At 46.2% G+C, this 19,173-nt stretch overlaps 1 protein-coding gene across 6 annotated transcripts in view; it reads right to left on the bottom strand.

Moving 5' to 3' along the window:
• Positions 1 to 19,173, bottom strand: part of AGAP1 (ArfGAP with GTPase domain, ankyrin repeat and PH domain 1) — a 334,155-nt gene that overhangs the window by 101,155 nt on the left and 213,827 nt on the right. For all 6 annotated transcript variants that reach the window (XM_086751069.1, XM_086751066.1, XM_086751065.1 and 3 more), the window contains one exon: positions 8,583 to 8,751. In XM_086751069.1, the coding sequence (XP_086607195.1) occupies positions 8,583 to 8,751 (169 nt within the window). The remainder of the gene's footprint in view (positions 1 to 8,582; positions 8,752 to 19,173) is intronic.

Consider the following 19,173-nt stretch of genomic DNA (forward strand, 5'->3'; position numbering starts at 1 on the left):
CGGCCAACCTGGCCTGGAATGTTTTCAGGGATGGGGCAGCCACCACCTCTCTGGGCAACCTGGGACAGTGTTCCACCACCCTCAGCATAAAAAATTTTTTCCTAATATCCAATCTAAATCTGCCTCCCACTATTTTAAAACCATCACCCCTCGTCCTGTCACAAGAGGCCCTGCTGAAGAGTCTCTCCCCATCTTTCCTGTAGGCCCCCTTGAGGTCTGAAGTGGCTGACCATCCAAAGCTCTACCACCTTCTGCCTTCTGCTTTGCCTATAAATACGAACACTGGGACAACAACTGCTTTAGCTGAAGAAAATTTGCGGATGGCTCTTCTGGCTCCCATCAGTTTGTTGCCTCAGGTCTCAGCATCCACCTTTCAGAGTTCCCTTGCCAACTCTGGAGATCGTGCCCTGCACTGAAATCTGGGAAAAGTGCTACTTACAGCTCCTCGCCTCTCCAACCAAGTAGAGCAAGTCCACATTGGAAAGGAAGGAATTGCCCAGGTGCCAGAACACTGTCTGGCCACGTTCTCAGCAAGATCATACGTGGGACCAGAGTCGGAGAGCTCCAACTTCCATAACCAGGTTCTTGAGAGGGGTTATTAATGGGGGAAAATCCACCCAGGTACTGCTACGGATTCTGTTTCCACCTGACGGCAGTGTGCAAACAGCACATTGTTTCCACCTTGGGTTTATCGGGGACCTAAAACAACTTGAGGTTCCTCATACACGGAACTGAGGCAACAGTATCTTTCCAAAACACACTGGAACTCTCCTTCAATACACGGACAATAATTTTCAATACTGTAGCAGACAACTCGTTTTGTGGGTTTTCCTTATTTTTAAGATTTTTTTCAGAAGGATTTATTTACCGAACACACTTCCTGAGGGTAAGCAGCTATTAATAGAGGAAGACCTTCCATCTCGCAGCCCGGCAGGGCAGCCTCTGCGAAGCGGGCTTGATTAGTAGCGTACAAACCGAGAAGGGTCAATACTAATGAACAAACAAGGCAATGCCAAGAAACATCCTGGCAGTGAAGGACATGGTGCTGGGAGTATAACGAGAAAAGCTATTATTCTCAGAGCGTGCCAAACCAACGCAGCAAGCGTGGAGGAGAAATTAAGCCATCAGAGGAGACATCTCTTCTAAAAGAAAGTTAAACCCAAGATCTTCACCAAGGGCTTCTGCTCAAGACCCCAGACTATTTATTCTGCTGGGATCAAAGTGTGCTTTTCTTTCCCAGTAGGAATATCACTTTTTTTTTCAGCAGTTTTAACAAACAACAGCGATAAATAAGGTCTTTGCTCTCTGGCCAAGTCCTGCTCCACGTTACCTGCTTGTTAAGAAACTGCATCCGGACCCAGCCGTGACCACTTCACACCGGCAAACGCTCTGCTTCGTATTGCCGTGATTTGCTTGTACATCTTGTTAACAACTGTGAATTTAACTCCGCAAAAATAAAACAAAACCAGCGCCGAATCAAGCAATTCAGGGGTATTGTGCTGCTCGTGTAGGGCCTGAGGCAACAGATATAAAATGCCTCCTAATCCCTTTGGCTGTCTGTGGAAGTTATTAATAACAAAATTGGATGGGGGGTGGGGGTATAATTTGTGCGCTGGATCTACATCAAAACCCGTTAACGATTAACGGAACTAACTTTCCACGGGCCTACAAACCTCCCCAAAGCCTGCGAGCTGCACCCAGAGCCTCTTCAGGCTGGGGAGGGCCGACCGCCGGCATTCAAATATCCTCCGGAGCGAAGAAAACGAGACAAAGAAACTTTATTTTCGAAAAAGAGACAATAGCTAGGAACGCGAGATGACTTTTTTTAATAGCTATTGCCACTGTAAGAGCGGCTAAGCGCATGCATGTCTGCAGTGCGAGCGGTTTTGATAAACAGCCTCTGCGGGCCACGCAACGGGGATAATGTATCCTTAAGTACTGCCAATGAGCTGCCATTCTGCACAGCCAATTACTTCTGCGCGTCTGTCACTCAAAGGAAAAATGACTGAGCCCATTAGATCAAACCTTTGTCACTGTTCCTAATGCACTCTTAGGCCTCATTAATCTGAGGGAGCAGCAACACAGCCGCCGGTGCCTCATCGCCTCCCCCCACAACAGGCCCACGTGAATCTTCTCATCTCTCCCCCAAGTGCACCGCGTTAATCAAGCTCTCCTTATTACCCCGGTCCCTGTCACGGCGGAGAGCGCTCTCTCTCCTAAATGCTCTCATTATGGTCCATCTTTCGAGCCGGCTGAGTGGAAAAAAAAAAAAAAAAAAAGAAAAAAAAAAAAGAAAAAAAAAAGAGACCTAGAGAGAAAGAGAAGAGGAAAAAGCAAGTCCGATCACATTAATATTCATGACAATAATTAGTATTCTAGGTCACTGAATATTCATGCTATTAGTTTGGTTTTTTATGGGTTTGCTGGATGTCCTGATTGCTGGAGTGTGGAGGAAAACAGCATGGTTGGGACTTTAGATGTCAACGGCAGTTCAATACTCAAAACACATTTGCGAATTTTTTTTCCCTTTTGGTAAATCAGCTTCAACCCTCCTGATGGCTTTAATATTTTAAAATCACTGGGGGAAAAAAGAAACGAGCAATTCTGCAAAGGTCTTAACATCCAACTGGTTCCTATTACACCGTGTAACCGTCAAAAACTCGTCGAGATTGCATCGGGTAGACGAGACAGAGCTGTGATTTTATTCGGGATACGGCGCAACGGAGGCATGAAAATCAACCAGAGCGAAACAGGCGCAGGCTGAGCCGCACCGACTGCATCCTGTCCGGCATCTACAGTCATCTGCCTGAAGCTTCGCGACACGTTTCTACCCTTTATCCGCCTCATCATCGTTAGAGATGGGCACCATTTGTCCACCTCAAGAAAGAACTGTAAGACAGCTCGTCGTCTCCTTCTTTCCCTAAAGAGAAAAATCTAAGCAAACTCATTTTTTTCCGATATTTAACAAATGCAGTGTTTTAATAGAATATTTATTTCATCCGCCCTGCTCATTACTCCCCCCAATATTAAGGGATATAGGGTACTAAGAGTGCAAGTTTATTTCTCTCTAGATCTGGAAAGGGCAAATCCTAGTCGGAAGGAACTGGAGAAGACGACCTTGAGGGATCCCCCTCTAGTGGGATGAAAGGGAAATCTCCAAAGCACTTAAAATTGGACTTTTTTTTCCCTTTGAAACGAGCAAACTGAGGGCTTCTCCTTTCCTTCACAACAGCTGTATATCACTGAACTAACAGCAAAGCCAACCAAATGGAAAATGGACTTGGGTGATTAACGACACAAGCAAGTCACAAACTCGCATTTGTGATCTGCGGCAAAACCGTAAAACTCACGCTCAAGTTGACGCACAGAAAACGTTTCATGTTAAGTCATCTCCTGTACCACATTAGACTCCAAAATTGGTTGCAAATAACCACCAACCTCTGGCCTCTTGGCAATTCCAGCAGATAAAATCTGGCACGGTCAAGACACTCACTGCTCCTGTACACAACTCAGTCACCTATAAGTAAGGACTTCAGAGCAGAGCCAAGAATTTAGGACTCAGTTTTGCATTTATCTGCAAAGGCACCCAAGATCTACAGGCTTTGGAGCAATTGCCTACCCTAGCAAGCTCTTGGCTTGATACGCATTTTGACTCATCATCAGCCTGACCACAGCATCTGAACCCTCACAGGAAGCTCCAATTAAAACAAAGATTTTCACATGATCTAAAAAAATACCGATCAACTCAGTATACTTCGGATCGAGACTTGAATTCCCAACGCGTCGCCACAGAGGAGCCATCCACCCCACGGTTTTCCAGCACGCTTCCCCTCCCGCGTACGGCAAGCCACCCTTCAGAGGGCACTGGTGCTCTCTGGACTCAGCAGCGATTAATTCAGAAATTGTGGGAAACGGCTACCCAGTGTGACCGGGAGAGCTGCAGACATAAGCTGGGCTTAAAATGTAAAAAAAAATGCAGTGGTTAAAGGACAGAATTATTAACCAGGTATTCGAATGTAAAGACACCGTGTCAGAAATCTCACTTTGAAGGTGTACCAGTCTAATTGAAACATCAATTCTCTGCCTTTTTAGAAGAAAAATCTGGAAGGCAGTCCATTCCAACTCGGCCCGTTTCCAGGCACTTCGGTGTAAGAAGAAGATTACTTAACGACCACGGCGCTGGTTTGATAGATGATCACAATTAATACCAGATAGAAACCTCACATTTATAAAAATATGAAGACGTCGTTCTTAGAACACGTCTGAAATGTCACATACAGTTAGCGGATGACAACCTTCAGCGTCCTTAACGATGGCTCTGGAGCTCACACATTTTCGGATACTTCGCATACTGTACAGTCACTATTGTAAGTAAATTTAATAGCACCAAATTATTTAAATGAAGTGTTAATCAGGAAACAATTTATCTCTACACCATAAGCTATTTTTAGACGTGAACTTTCTACATCAGTGGCTCTTGCTGCTGCTCAGGCTTCGGGTTGTTTGTAGAGAAGGAATAAATGGCTCCTGGGAGAGATTTCAGGAATCAGTTCACCTTTAGGTCACCAGCTCAACTCCAACCCAACTCGGGAGTAACTCCAATCCAGACCCTCTCCTGCTCCAAAGTCACCAGGGGCTGAGCCAGCTTCTAAAAGGCAGAGAGACCTGGCCAGTGGCCGAATTCCAGGGCTGCTGGCCCTTACGATATCGCCGCAATAGGCTACCAACTGTTAGATAAAGTTGGAACTGAGCAACCCCAAAAGCTACCCATTTCTAAAGCACTTCCAACTGAGAGACATCAACAGAATGATGTCCACTGCCATGTAAATTTAACTGAAATTTAAGCAACTTAAGCACCGTTCAACAACTCTGATTTAAGGTATCGCAAAAGTATCCTAACTCTAGATTAAAGGGAACAAACTTTCATTTCTCCCAATTTGGAGATTTCCACCAAGTTAGCAAGAAAGTACGAGGAACTTTCAGAAAGTCACAGTTAAAAATCTGTTATTTAAAGTCTATATATAACAAAACTAAAACAAGCCATCACCACCTCTCTGTATCACACTGGGAGATGTGCTCACACAGAATCCCAGTTCTTACAGCAGAAACCCCAAATTGCACCACCAAGAACCCAAGAAATCCCAGAGACCAGCTTGCAACTTTGAAGGTGTCATGGCAAAACTTTTAGGGGAGAAATGTCAACCTTTTTCCAGACAAGGTGTCTGGCTTTGCAACAGCAGAAACAGCCTCACCTTCTGCTCATCTGTCTGTTTCCCACTGCCGTTTCGCTCCCAGTTTGGTTACGGTCCTACCATGACCACACACATCAACGGAAAAGTATTTTCCCCAGCTCTTGTTTCAGTGTGGAAACCCAGCAGGAAAGAGTCATCTTGAGTTTTATTCTTCCTGTATTCTCATATAGGTCGTGATTCTTTTTTTTTTTTACATCTCTGAAATGGAAACTCTCAAGAAGGTCTGGAACTTGTTTTTTGTTGTTAAGATGATTATTTCCCAGCGACAGCTGCTTCCAGATGTTTGGGATGGAAACACATTGACAGCTGAGGATACCTGTCACCGAGAGACGGTTATTTTATGTCTGCTTATCAAACAGTCTTTAAAACCAGATAAACAACCTCGTTCCGACAAGAAGTCTCACAAAGCACAGAATCGTTAGAGTTGGAAGGGACCTTCAAAGGCCACCCAGTCCAACCCCCCTGCAAGAAGCAGGGACATCTCCAACCAGATCAGGTTGCTCAGAGCCCCAGCCAACCTGGCCTGGAATGTTTCCAGGGATGGGGCATCCACCACCTCTCTGGGCAACCTGGGACAGTGTGCCACCACCCTCACTGTAAAATATTTTTTCCTCATGTCCAGTCTGAATCTACTTCCCCCTATTTTAAAACCATCACCCCTTGTCCTATCACACCAGGCCCTGCTGAAGAGTCTCTCCCCACCTTTCCTGCAGCGCCCTTTAGGCACTGGGAGGCCGCTCTCAGGTCTCCCCGGAGCCTCCTCTTCTCCAGGCTGCACAGCCCCAGCTCTCTCAGCCTGGCCTCACAGCAGAGCTGCTCCAGCCCTCTCATCATCTGCGTGGCCTCCTCTGGACCCTCTCCAACAGGTCCATGTCCTTCTGATGCTGGGGCCTCCAGAATTGGATGTGGTACTGCAGGTGGGGTCTCACCAGAGCAGAGTAGAGGACGAGAATAATCTCCCTCAACCTGCTGGCCACGCTCCTAATTCTATTTCCTTCTATTCTTCTCACAGCAACGCTAAGGGAAACACCTTGGGCAAGGTCTTCACTGCACTTAAGCACGTGGGAGAAAGACTAGACATGTTTGGACTTAGGTCCAAGAAGGCTTTAGAGAAGGAAGGCAGCGAGAAGAAGGAAGAGCTCAGGCCTCACAGACCCTGCTGGGGATTAGACGAGAAGTTGAAGGAAGTTTTGAGCTCTTTCATGGACACTGTTACCTGTGTCTTCTAGCAGGAAGCTCTGCCTCGCAGAGACACAAGGTACCAGTGACCATCCCTGCAGAAACCAAGTGGGAGCTAGGAGACAAAAGCTATCCCTCAAGGGTCTCCTGTGAGATGACTACTTCTACTCTTCCAACAATAAAAACGCATTGACTTTTTTTTCCATGTTTAAATGAAACAAGTTCAGACATTTCTAGGAACACAAGTGAGCGGAAAATAGGTAATCTGAGCCCAGAGATGCATTCAGAGGGCCTGGCTACCACCAGGTATGACGGTAAAGACGATGAATTCTGTTTCCAGGGGCAATCTTACACGTGACATTTCAATTGAGCAGCGGTATTCTTTTAATATCTTAGCTTTTTCAGTAACCTGTTCACTGGTAACAGAAGGAAAATTAGTCTGTTCCTGACAACACCAAACAATTAAACGAAATACTGTCCTCACGTCTAACCACGGTGAACATCACTCAGGCACCAAGCCTGCACTGGCAAGAGCACAGAAGAACAGAAAACAAAACTGTTTTGGGGAAGAGAGAACAGGTGAAGCAGTGAGAATGTAGTGTATTTTCTGTGTCTGGTCCAAACCTCCTCCGCACAGCAGATCCGTGTACAGACACCTCGCCAGGAAAAGAGAAGAAGAGACGTCATGGCTGGTAACGCACTGAACGTACCAATCTGAATTTCAGAAGCAATGGCTGCAAGGGAAAAAAATACCACAGCGAGTCTAAAACCGTTCGCTGCGTATGCAGCTCAACCAATGAAGTACAACCTTACAGAGATGGGCTTCACGACTGTTACGCTTCCAGCCAGCTACAGGGATAATAAAATTAAGACATCAAACCCTCGCCGTATCTACAGAAAGAGCGCCGTGCGGAGATAAGCAGGTCAAGAACTTGCTCAGAATGAAGGAAGGATCAGCGCAGCGTCCCAGCTGGGTGAGAGGGGATGTGAAGGCATTCAAGTGGGTGATGATAGAGAAATCAGGTTCAGCTTCCCCTGCACACAACTCTTTCGTACATTAGGAGGGCATTAACTATTTTAAGACTCAACCCACAGTAGATCTCTTGAGCTGGGGCAACCAGGCATCAACAACAGAGAAGTCTTTCAGCATTTCTAAGCAAGGCTGTCTAAAAGCAGAGCTGTTTTCCAGCATTTGAGTGATAAAACCTCAAGTCATCTAAACCCAGTCATCTAAATTAAACAGCAAACTGGAAAAACCAAACCAACCACGAACCATTTCCTAATTTTCTCCTACGAACTCTTCCAGCGCCAGTGCCAGCTCTGTGCCTCTCAAGGGGTAGGTTACACCTTGACAAAGATCTGATGAAGTCATGGCTTCAGCCACATCAGGTCCCAGGCCAAACGAATATCACCCGCCACGCGAGATCTCCAGGGATGTCTACTGGAGGCGTCTACATTAATCACAAACGCAAAAGGCACTCAGGGCTTTACAGACGTCATCCCAAACATGCTGACAAGACTTCCGTACCAACACTACACCATTATGAGTTTCGTATAAGCTGTGCATTTTACAAGACAAATCGGCTTAAATGTTTTTCCTTAATGCAATTTTAGAAATCCACTTAGCCGTGCGGACAAGTGCTCCAGTGAACAATAAATGTCTTTGTTTAGAGCTCGCAAGGAGCTATAAACTACTTCCATAAACCAACTAAAATAGCTTTCGACAGAAGGATCTTACTGTTGGGGAAGTCCGAAATTATGCATCCTTCTAAAGGTGGAAAGATCCCACCAGGAAGCCACAAAAAGCCCTTTCAAAAATCTCCTGGTTTTCCGAAGTACTAGACCTAAGAGATCAGTCGCAAGGCAGCATCAATTCTTCAAAAACGTTAATTTCTGTGAAATTTTGTAGGGTTTCAGCAAATATAAGGTAACAAGTATAAAAAGATGGATGCTGAAGGTTACTCAGAAACTTAGAAAATCTCATGGATGACAGATCAGCAGTCAGGGCTTAAAAAGTTGCACATCAGCGGTTATCTGGATTCATAAATCATCACCAGGTATCATCCCCATCCCAGTGGTACATGACAATTGTCCACAGGCACCTGGAAACGCAGTCCTTCCCTTTTTTCCCCTAGCACGGTATTCTCTTACCTGAATTCGGCGAGATGTGTAAACTGCTCATGTCCTTGGAGAGGCCGTTTGTTTTGGGACTGGAAATGGGCGCGCAAGCTGACGTAGCTCGGGGTGGCCTCTTCCCGGGGACTTTCACAGTGGTTCTCAGCAAGTCAATTTCCTTCCCGTGAACGTTCTGCATGTAGTCCTGGTAAGAGGGGAAAAAAAAAAAAAAACAAAACCAAAACCCAATATCAAACAGGTAGTTCTGTAAGCAAGAGAACTAATGAAACCTGGTTGCATAAGACTTGGGTGGTAGAACACTGGCCTAGGTTGCCCAGAGAGGTGGTGGATGCCCCATCCCTGGAAACATTCCAGGCCAGGTTGGCCGGGGCTCTGAGCAACCTGATCTGGTTGGAGATGTCCCTGCTCCGTGCAGAGGCGTTGGACTGGGTGGCCTTTGAAGTTCCCTTCCAACCCTAATGATTCTATGACTTCTGTCCTACATCATCTACCAGCATCCACCACATAGTTTTGCTTTTCCTTCCATTTTCTTGATAATCCCTTACACATTTTCACTACAAATACTCCCCCCAAAAGTCTGGAGCTTTCTAATACATCCTCCAACAACCAGGTCGGTAAGAGGCAATTCACCCCATGGCTGGTTCCGAGCCGCATGCAGGAGGTCACCAGCTAGCAGGTCCCAAACAGAAGGAGAAAACAAGGCTGACCGTCCCTCACGAGCACGCTTACTTGTCTCTCCTCTTGGCCAGCGTTTTATCTGCTTATCTCTTTCTCCCTCAAATTTGTCTGAAGTTGGTCAGCAGGCACAAAAGTTTTGAAAAGGCGCTGACTGGTAAGGCTTCTGCCATTACAACATTGTTTCCTCAGAGTACGATCCCTCCTCCACACACACAAAATAAATCCTCGAAGGCAAATAATTATGCAAATGGTGTCTGATTAGAGTAAACGCGCTAAAAGCTGGAAGCCAGAAGTGAAAAAGGCTTTTCCTAATTCCTCTTTGGAAAGCTTACCAAGAGGAAACAGGCAGACAAACCCCGTCAGCTGTGGAAAGACTGACTGGAGCCAGGCCACCGCTTCCCGAGAAATCCATGAGAAAGGTCTTCAAACTGCAAATAGCTTCTGGAAAAACAGGCTCTTGAGATTCTGCTTTCTCACTAAAAGACCTTCCCCAAATTATCCGTGGGTGGCTTCAGATGAAAACAGGAAAGCAAATTCTTTAAGGTGAGACAGCCACTGAGGCTGAGGTATCCTGAGATACGTCAGAAGAGGTATTTCCAGTAGAGACGGTGAATGTTAAAGCCAATATAGAAGACACCAAAGTTTTCATCTCCCGGTACACTAGGTTATGGTTACTCGCGTCCCAGAAAAAAAAACACAACTAAAACAACTATGAGGACACTGCAAGAAACAAAAGAGGTTGTATCTTATGAGAGGACATGCAAGACGGGAGCACGGGATAGCAAAATCAAGAGGGAAAAGGGACAAGAGCATTGTGCAGAAATGCATCTGGGTATACGTACCCAGGAGGAAAACAGCAATTCAAACTAAATTTGGGAAAAGATCTGGGCTGAAGCTCTTGAGCTAAGCTGGAAACCAAGGGGATGGTGATCTTGAGCAATCCCCTATGCGGAGCAGCGGGGGCAAAAAGTCCAATTCCTTTTCAGACAGAAACTGAACAACTTCCCGAGGCCTGGGCGATGGCAGGGGTGTCTGCATGAGCAAAGACTTGCCAGCAAGGACGTAACTCCCAGCTGTCCAAGGCAAGATTTAGCTAGGTTACAAGGCGTTATGCGAAAGACTACCAGTACTGAACTAGGCTGGTTCCAAACCTGCAGCATACGGACCTGTACAGCACCGGGGCATCAATTTTACACGTAAATACCCAAATGGAGAAGTAGTCTGCATCCCCGCTGCTACGACATGGGAAGCAACCAGCTCCCTGTGTTGTAAAAGCCTGGACAGCTTTTACAACACAAATTACGCATTCCGCTCAAAACACATCAAAAACCCACGACCGGACCAGCATTCGTTTCTTCACGGCTGCCATTAATCTGTGATAAGAACCCAAAAAAGCCATCACAACTCCCCTAACCGTTTGAGAATTAACAGTGGAAAGGGGGGGTCTGAAGAACCTGCGCGGTGAGGACACGGAGCTCCGCTGCCGACAGAAACAACGGCAATCCATTAATAAAAATTTATCTAACTCCTAGTGAATGAAAACGAGCAAAACTGTTTCATCCATAAATTATCAAGTTGGCGTAACTTTCCTGTTCGGCGTCAAATTAAAATACAATAAGCAGAACATAATTGAGCATTTCTTGCTTATGGGCTCTAAAGTGAGGCTTAATCAGACAGCGACTAAACCCCAGCGTGTACTCTTCTTAACACAGACGTTTTTTTTTCACGTACGGCCACCACCGTACTCCGGTTACATCTGAGGTGGTGGTGTTTATTCCAAATTCTTCAGAGGAACAGTGCGTACGGGTTCCCTGCTACCCTGCCAACTTGTGCGACAGGGCGTTATTAAAGCCCTTTTAATTGAGAGCAAACCAGGCTTAGGTGAGCTGTAAACCCTTCGAGAGGGTGAGGGAGTGCTGGCAAACACAAAATAAGCGCGCTGTAGCCACGCCGTTATTATACCAACGTGCCCAAACACAACAGATGCCACAGAGGTATTAATGTCAGCTTAAATATTTATAGGGATATATCAAACGTAAATAATAAAAGCCTCTTTCATCGCGTGCGAGATGCGCAGCCCTAATCTCCGCGTTTCCCCAAGGAGGAGAGGCCAGCGCCGCGTTTCCAGCCGGCGGAGCATCCGCCCCCGACGCGCGCTCCTCCTTCAGATCCGCACTTGGGGAATAAAAGTTAAAGACGACGAACTAACGTCGCGGCTTCAGAAGGGTTTGATCAGATTAGAGCAGATGAGGGGCTGGCTGTCATCTGGAATACGCTGCGTTGAAGAGAAGACAGCAAGGCTGATTTTGATATGCAAATGGTACAGATATCACTCCCCTAGATGTTAGTTGTAGAAAACGCTGATCCGAGAAAAAAGGGGAAAAAAAAAAAAACCCCTTTAACAAGGCATGAGGGTAATTCAAAGCCAAGTACTTTTAAACAGCACTTAACAAGTCCCTGGAGCCCACTCAACAGCGGGCCACCCCAGAAGTGCCATCTTCTGCCCCTCAACAGCTTGAAAAAGTAGTAATTGCAAAGCCATTTGCATTTTGCTTCTTGACTTGGCCATGTTCATCCTTCAACAACACCGGGGGAAAAAAAAAATAAATATGAGAAGTAAGCGGCAAAGGGAACCCTCCCCAAACGCGTGGATAAGAGGAGCCAGCGCCCCAGTCCCCCGCACCCCCGCCGCCGCTTGTTTTTTACATTTCGCTCCTAATTATGTTGCATCTATTGCCATACACTTAATTAGCTGCATTAATGTGATTTCTTTTCACATAGTCAAGCAATTAAGAGCTATGATTGAGTTTCATTCAATTAGCCTCAACAAACATGCTAATTGATGTCCCAGATGCAAATGAGGTGCAATGAGAGAAACCTGCTAGCAATTGCGAGTGGAGACCCAGGGCTCCGGGCTCGCCGACAGCGCCGCAGCTTAACGCGGCTCCCACCTTCCGAGGTGGGACGGGGCAGACGAGCCACGAGGGCCTGGCTTGTCCCAAACGGATCCCTGCAGGAATAACGGGCAGCACTGAATCAAATCAACGTCGTCTCCAATTCTCCCAACGACGGTTGGTAAGAGCCGAAGACAGCAGCGCTTTCCTGCAGCTGGGTGGGCATTACGGACACGGTTTCTTCAGCTCAGGACTATAAAAGGTCTCAATCTAATCTCCAGGCTTGTGAAACACCACGCAGGTAATGGCCTGCAGTTACCAGTAACTGGCAACTTCATCTTAGTCAGCTGTGGGGCAATGCTGCCTCTTCCAGTTAAGGCCGGAACGCATCAATCAATCAATAATCCCTAAAAATACGCTCGCTATATTGATTCTCAGAGCTTTTCATCCCGAGGTTACCGTTAGCGGTTTGCTCAAATATAGCGCTGCCGAGGTGTTAATTTGACTACTCAAGGCCATTGACCATTATCTAGAGGACTAAATAAACTGTTAAAATATCAGCGAAAATCGTAAAAGCGGCATTGACCGAGGCGGACGCAAAACGTTATTTGACAGCGCCGCAAAATGAATTGCCTTGAGTAAGAAAGAAACGACGTGCCGTGACACAGAATAATGTGAAGTAAAATTACTTCAGTTCTGCTCTTAACGCAGCTCTCCGTTTACAACAGCCGAAATTAATTTAAACAATTAACTGAGCAGAAGCCTTTCAGACATGCAAATTGAGCAAACGGGTACGACGATTTCTAAGCAGACCTACCAAAACCACTGCTATTCTAAGGACCCTTTTGTTTTCCACGCCAGCGGATGTTAAACTTGCCGCCATGCAGCGCAACGACTTCTGATGGCCCTCAAAGCTGGAGAAGACACTCCACCAAGGGCCACCAGCTGAACCCAGGCTAGGTGATGACTAGCTGCCTACTTTCTCCCAGCGAGAAGACTGAAGACAACAGGCAAACATCTGTTCTTCCACTGCCATGCTTAGCGCTGCTGCTGCCTGCTTGGCTCCTTTCAGGGAAGGAAGAACACAAGGATCCGACCGAGGGAAAGGCAGAAGAAAGCACTGGCTGCTGCTTCCATGAAGCTGCGACTCAAGTGCACATCATCTAAGCCTACCACAGTTATCTCAAATACTTCAGTGAAGGAAGTGGCTGCATGGTTCCTCCCTAGAACGCTCCTTCAGTTAAAGACGTGGCCCATGGTAGGTATGCTAACGCTGTGGATATCAAAAATATTTGATTTATATCAATAATATTTGATAGTTTGAGGATTTTCAAATGTCTCTGATGCAAGGAGATGGTCATCCTTGTCACACACACACACACACAAAACCCCAGCCTTTCTACTACTTAGGTTGTATTTCAAAACCATAGTACTTCACGATCAGTGCACTAAGCAAGCAAATGTGCATGAATGCCGAGGTACTGAATATAATATTTATTAATTAGTACCTTGAGAGCTAAATCCCCCACGCGTTTTTGTATAGCTGCCTGCATGCAAAGTGGGAGTACAAACCCCCTGTCCCTCAGGCAGTTGTTTTCCTCTCTATTTGCACAACCGTGAAATATTTTCCAAGGTAACGGAAAATAAGCGCATGAAGAATGAGAGCTGAACCATTTTACTCCATCAGGTTTTGGCTGCATCAGAGCACCCAAGAGGGTAGGCATGTTCAGTTCTGCTCCGGCAGCTAGAGAAGACCAAGTTGGACTCTTTCTGACCGAACTGCTCCGGGCTGGGCTTCTGTCCTGGGACTGCAGTGAAAAGGCAACCTAGTCTTCTTGGCCTAGACACCTCGCCAAGAGGACAGAAGGATCAAGCTGTAGAAGACAACGAGGGCCTCCTGCGGCTGGGCTGAGGTGGACTGCGGACAGAAATGCCTTCGTTAGAGTTTTTTACATCATGGCACGAGGTGAATGGGACTCAAAGCTCACAGCAAAACCACTCATCTCAGGATTGCCACGTGTCATAACGTAAAAATTAAAAAAAAAATCGGCTCCTTCCATAGAGAGCCTCTCCCTGTGGTTCTTCCACCACATGCTTGTCCCACTGCCACCTTTCTCCAACACACAACATACCAAACGAGACAGACTCTCTGAGAATAGTGCCTTTCCACGTCTATAACTGTACAGCAGTAAGAAATATCACACTTTTTCTCATTTTGAGCTATTAAAACCTCTCAGAAGCCACCTCTTTTTCCAACACTAGGAACCGGTCCAGGCCCAGGATTCTTCCGAGATCCGTCCCTGGTTTACTTCTGAGAAAAACACCTTCATTTCGCGGCAGTTTTTCCCCACCGTTCAACTGGACAAAACACTTCTATGGCTTAGCTTGCTGAGACTGAGATAATGTTTCCTGATCTGAGGTGAAACAAAAATTATTATGGAAAAGGAACTTCATGGTTGCACCTCTGGATGAGGGGTGGCATATTTTTTAAAGCACGATTCCGATTTCGTGAGCTGACCTAACGGACCCACAAAACCTATTGTTCACGCTCAACAACAATCGCTTCTGAGAAACAAAACCCCAACCTCTTCCTCCAAACCCAGACCCAAAGCCCCAAACCCTCGGCAGACCAGTGAATGGATGGAGGCCTGACTTTTGTGCCTCTCCGAGGCAGTCAGACATTTTTATTGCAGAACGCCGTCTGGAAAAGATGCAAAACAAAATTGCCAAACTGCAAAAAGAAGAAAAGGGAGGGGAGGAAAAAAAACCACAAAAAAAACCCCAACCAAAAAACAAAAGGCCCCCTTCCCTTTGCTTATTGAGTTCAAAGGCATAACAGGCAGCACCCTGCAGCAAATGGGAAGCCACACTAATTTTAAAGCCATAAAATGCTATAAAGTGCCCTGCGGGGCAGGACTACGCCGAAGCTAGTTGCACCTAAATAAGACACGGTTCATTTACTTCGCAGCTTAGCCTAATGTAATCATCAGCGGATTTCTAGCCTAGAGTTGTAACAGGCAAATAGCCGATGCTGCGGAGGCGACACTCCCAGCCATCCGGGGGCCGCGGCTAGATTGCTGTTGATTAGAAAATTTTTCAGTTTTGACAAGCGCTTAATGAACATAAATCGCTCCTTGATTGGTTTCCATTTGGGGCCACGGGCACACCTAAGAAAAAACAAAAAGTCTGCAACTCCTCTCCCCCCTCCGTCTCCGGGAAGGACCTCAGCAACAAACCTACCACGAGGTTATGAGCCGCAGTGGAATTTATTCGTCAAATATTCCTGTTAAATTAGCCATCAATACGAACATAACATCACTCAGCTTCATAATATGCAGTTAATCTCAAGAAAAGCCAGGAAATGTTATTTTCTGAGGAGAACGTAGGAACAAAAACGCGTTCTGGAAAACACTGATCACCCTAAAGCGCTTGGTCCCGACAAAAAGACGGTCATCTCCAATCTGTTTTATTCACATCGGGAATCAAGAACGTGAAATTTCAGTACTAAAAAGCATTGACTATATCTGCACCACGGTGTTCATTGGGTCGATCAGCATGGCAGGGCAGGAAGTTAGGGCAACGCTTTCAATGCAAAGCAGTTTCACAAAATGTTGGGATTTTTTTTAAATGGATCACTCATTTTCAGAAAATTTTCAGAAAATTTCTTCCGTCTGCACTTCACTCCACGCTCAGGCTTTGTAAGAGGCACCGCTGTAAAAGATAAATCTGAGTTTTACCAGCCTGAGTAATTGATGAAGCATTTACATCCCCAGCAGCCAGCTCTGCTGGACAGGAAGCTCTGATTTTATAAAACCCGGTGATTAATTATCAGCTTGGCTTTGGCCATTTAAACACCAAATATTTTCTCTGCTTTTTTGAAGAGTGAGCAGACATGACACCGAAATGTATGTTTGCTGCTCCTTTCTACGTACTACAAGCTTGCGCAGCTCCGCAGCAGCACCATCCTCCGCTAACGACGTGATAAATCTCGTCATGCCCTCGGAAACGAATGGACTTGAAACTAAAAATGCTTTGCGTTCGCCTCGTTGGTGCGTCTGGTGACCTGTGAGGATCTGTAACAAGTCATGGAAGTGGTTGTACCAAGTTCCTGTCAATAATCAGTCTTCTCTCCTTCCCCACCGACCGGCATTCCGGATCTGAGGAGTATTTCAGAGGGCGGGTTGCTGACCGTCAGTAACAACAATCTGGTTTTCACGAGCAGAGCAGGTGCCATGGCACTTTCTGGCAAAAATATCTCAATAGTTTGAAAAGCCACAAGGCCAGGAAGGTGGGAAATAATTAGCCTTGACAGCTCTCTCAAGTGACAGGTCTCACTTAAGGCCTGCAAACACATTTCAGCTTCTCTTTTCCTCATCTGCTTTTAAGTTTTTCTCCCAAACTTATCTTCACTCTGTTACCTCTTTACCATAACAACGACGTTTTCCAGGAAGCTATGAAGTGAAGGAGTGATCTGTACAGCTACACCACCTTATAAAAGCCTCTTCTACTTTTAAAACATTGTAGGTTTGTGTTTTACGATTGGAATCTTTAAAAAAAAAATACAGCAGCATGATTAACACTTATTTTTCCCACAAAGGCCGGTTATCCTCCAGCTATCCCTAGAAGCAACGTAAATTCACAGTGAAGCATGCTAAAACCGAGAGGGGGAAGCTCCGTTAAATGAAAGTCGAGAGTGTTAGAAAGGAGAACGTTGCTCTGAACGCGGCTTTGACGGAAAGGCTTCCGGAAAGAGTGCCGGTTGTGGCGGGGGGAGAAAATACGGCACCAACTCATCAGCTGCAATAAGCAATTACCACACACATACCGCGTAACCGCCTACCCTTCAGTTTTTCTACTTTAACCAATGTTTTAGGCGTATTAACGGGCGCAACACCTACAATAAAAGTGTTCACGCGCTTCAGACACACTTAACCTCATCATCGCTCAGACTGTATCCTCATTTTTGCTCTGTAGGATCGGCTTCGATCCACCGCTCTTTTAGGAGGCAGAGCTACATCTTCTGTGAAAAACAACGCCTGCGTGCCCTTTTTGTCAGTTCTTATATGTATTTACCACAGCCTGATCTGAGGATCGCAGGAAAGGCCCGCGAGAAAGGCTTTTGGAGGCAGTCAATATTCAGCTTTACATTCCTTCAGAGCAAAACCAGGGAGGAAAAAAACCAGGCATACACGATGGCATTTCAGAAATATATATAAGAGCATGAATATTTCTATTAAAGCAACACAAACGATACGCTTCGGAGCTCTTAAACAGCCCGAGGTAACACAACCCTGGAAAAAAGGCCGAGCTGAGACGATGTCTGGAGGCGGTTGTTTGAGCCGTGATGGCGACCGCCGCTCCCTCGGCTGGAGCAACGCCCGGCTCCGCTGCCGACGGGCCACGCACAGCGAGCTAGCATGGCGTTCTCCTGAAAACGAGGAGAGACGGAATACTTCCTTTGCAGGCACGCTTTCAAATTATTCAGGAAAATTGTAAGAATTTATAATGGTGCAAAATTTCAACTGCAGCTCTAAAAATCGCTGCAGATTACAGGACCTGAGAGAAGTGCATGGATCTGCAATGCTTCCGGATACCAACACAGAGATTTTCCACAACCTCCTATTTCTCATCAAGTCTGCTTTTCCTGGAGGAAACGGCCACGCAAAGAAAGCTCAACCGAAAGCTCAGTCCCCCAAAATCTCAAAGAATTTTCCAGGCTCGTGAACTGGCTCTGTTTTGTGTCATCTTCCGAGAAGACACGTCCGTAGAACACATTGTCGAAGCTCTTCCGCAAAGCTCAGCCTAGCATTGGATATGACTCCTCACCAGGCTGAAATTTTGCTTTTTAAAAATAAATACACTGACTTTATTTGAGGACAGAACGACATTGCTAATGCCGCCTCTGAGCAAGCTCAGGTAGGCCACTCGCTCGGTCAGTGCTGTTTTTTTTTTTTTCTTTTCTTTTTTTCTTTTCACAAATGAGGGGTGGAGACGATGATGGGGATACAAGAACAGAAAATGGACATCCACCGCTAAAGCTCTGTCATCTACTGACCCGTGGCACGATGGCAACCCTCTGGAAGACAGACAGCGGTGAAACACCGTCGGCTATTCATCGGGATAAGGCTCAGATAAAGCCGCGGCACATAACGCTGCCCAGCAGGTATCCCGCTGAATCCATTCCGGGAGCCCTCACACGTGGCATTCCGCCATTAAAAAGCCAAGAGACGCCTAGACAAACTCCCCCGGGTCCCTCTGGGGAGGCTGACACTGAATTTGTCGGCCAGAATTTTAGTCATCCGCTCAACGGCTATACTCCAGAAGCCTAAGATGAATAGGTAGCTCTGGTGAACTCCGAAGCCTGCGGGTCAAAGTTCCCTCTCATTATCCCACCGTTTTCTATCGGCACAGCTTCTCCGCATCCCAAGGGACGGGAAGGTTTGAGGCTCTTGAAAAAAACCTGACGTGACCAAGTCAGAAAACAGTGGGGTGCTTATGTACATATATTTTTCTTTCCCCATCTTTCTCTCCCCCCACTTTCTTGAAAAGAAAGAATACGAGTTTAGCTATTGTGTCCAACGTCAGGCTGGCGGCATTAGCCGTTACTCATTTAGCCGGCGCAACGCAGCAGTCATTTCAACACGCTGCCCGGCCAAACAGGCCTGACCCTTCTGGGACACCGTCTCTGTAAGAAAAGGTATAATTTGGTTGTTCACTCCCCACCCCAAAACCTTTCATTTTGTAGCGGGTCCTTTCAAGGAGGATAAGAGTACAGATTTCCTCAACACGGAGAAATTCTCTGGGAAAAACCGCCTAGAGGCGGGCTTTTCAAGAGTTTAGGAAACCGACTTTAGGTGGTTGACAAGAGTTATTTTCTCCAACGCTATTTAACGGGAAGGTTGGTAGGAATAAGGTCCTTATTTTTCAAAACGATGTAAGAAATTATCTGAAAGAGCAACGCAAGCGCAGTATTAAAAATTGACCCGTTTCTTTGCACTGTTGTGAAAAAAGCAACAAGCAGTCACAGACAAACC

This window comes from Chlamydotis macqueenii, chromosome 6 (genome assembly GCF_036417535.1).
Source record: "Chlamydotis macqueenii isolate bChlMac1 chromosome 6, bChlMac1.mat, whole genome shotgun sequence".
NCBI lineage: Eukaryota > Metazoa > Chordata > Aves > Otidiformes > Otididae > Chlamydotis > Chlamydotis macqueenii.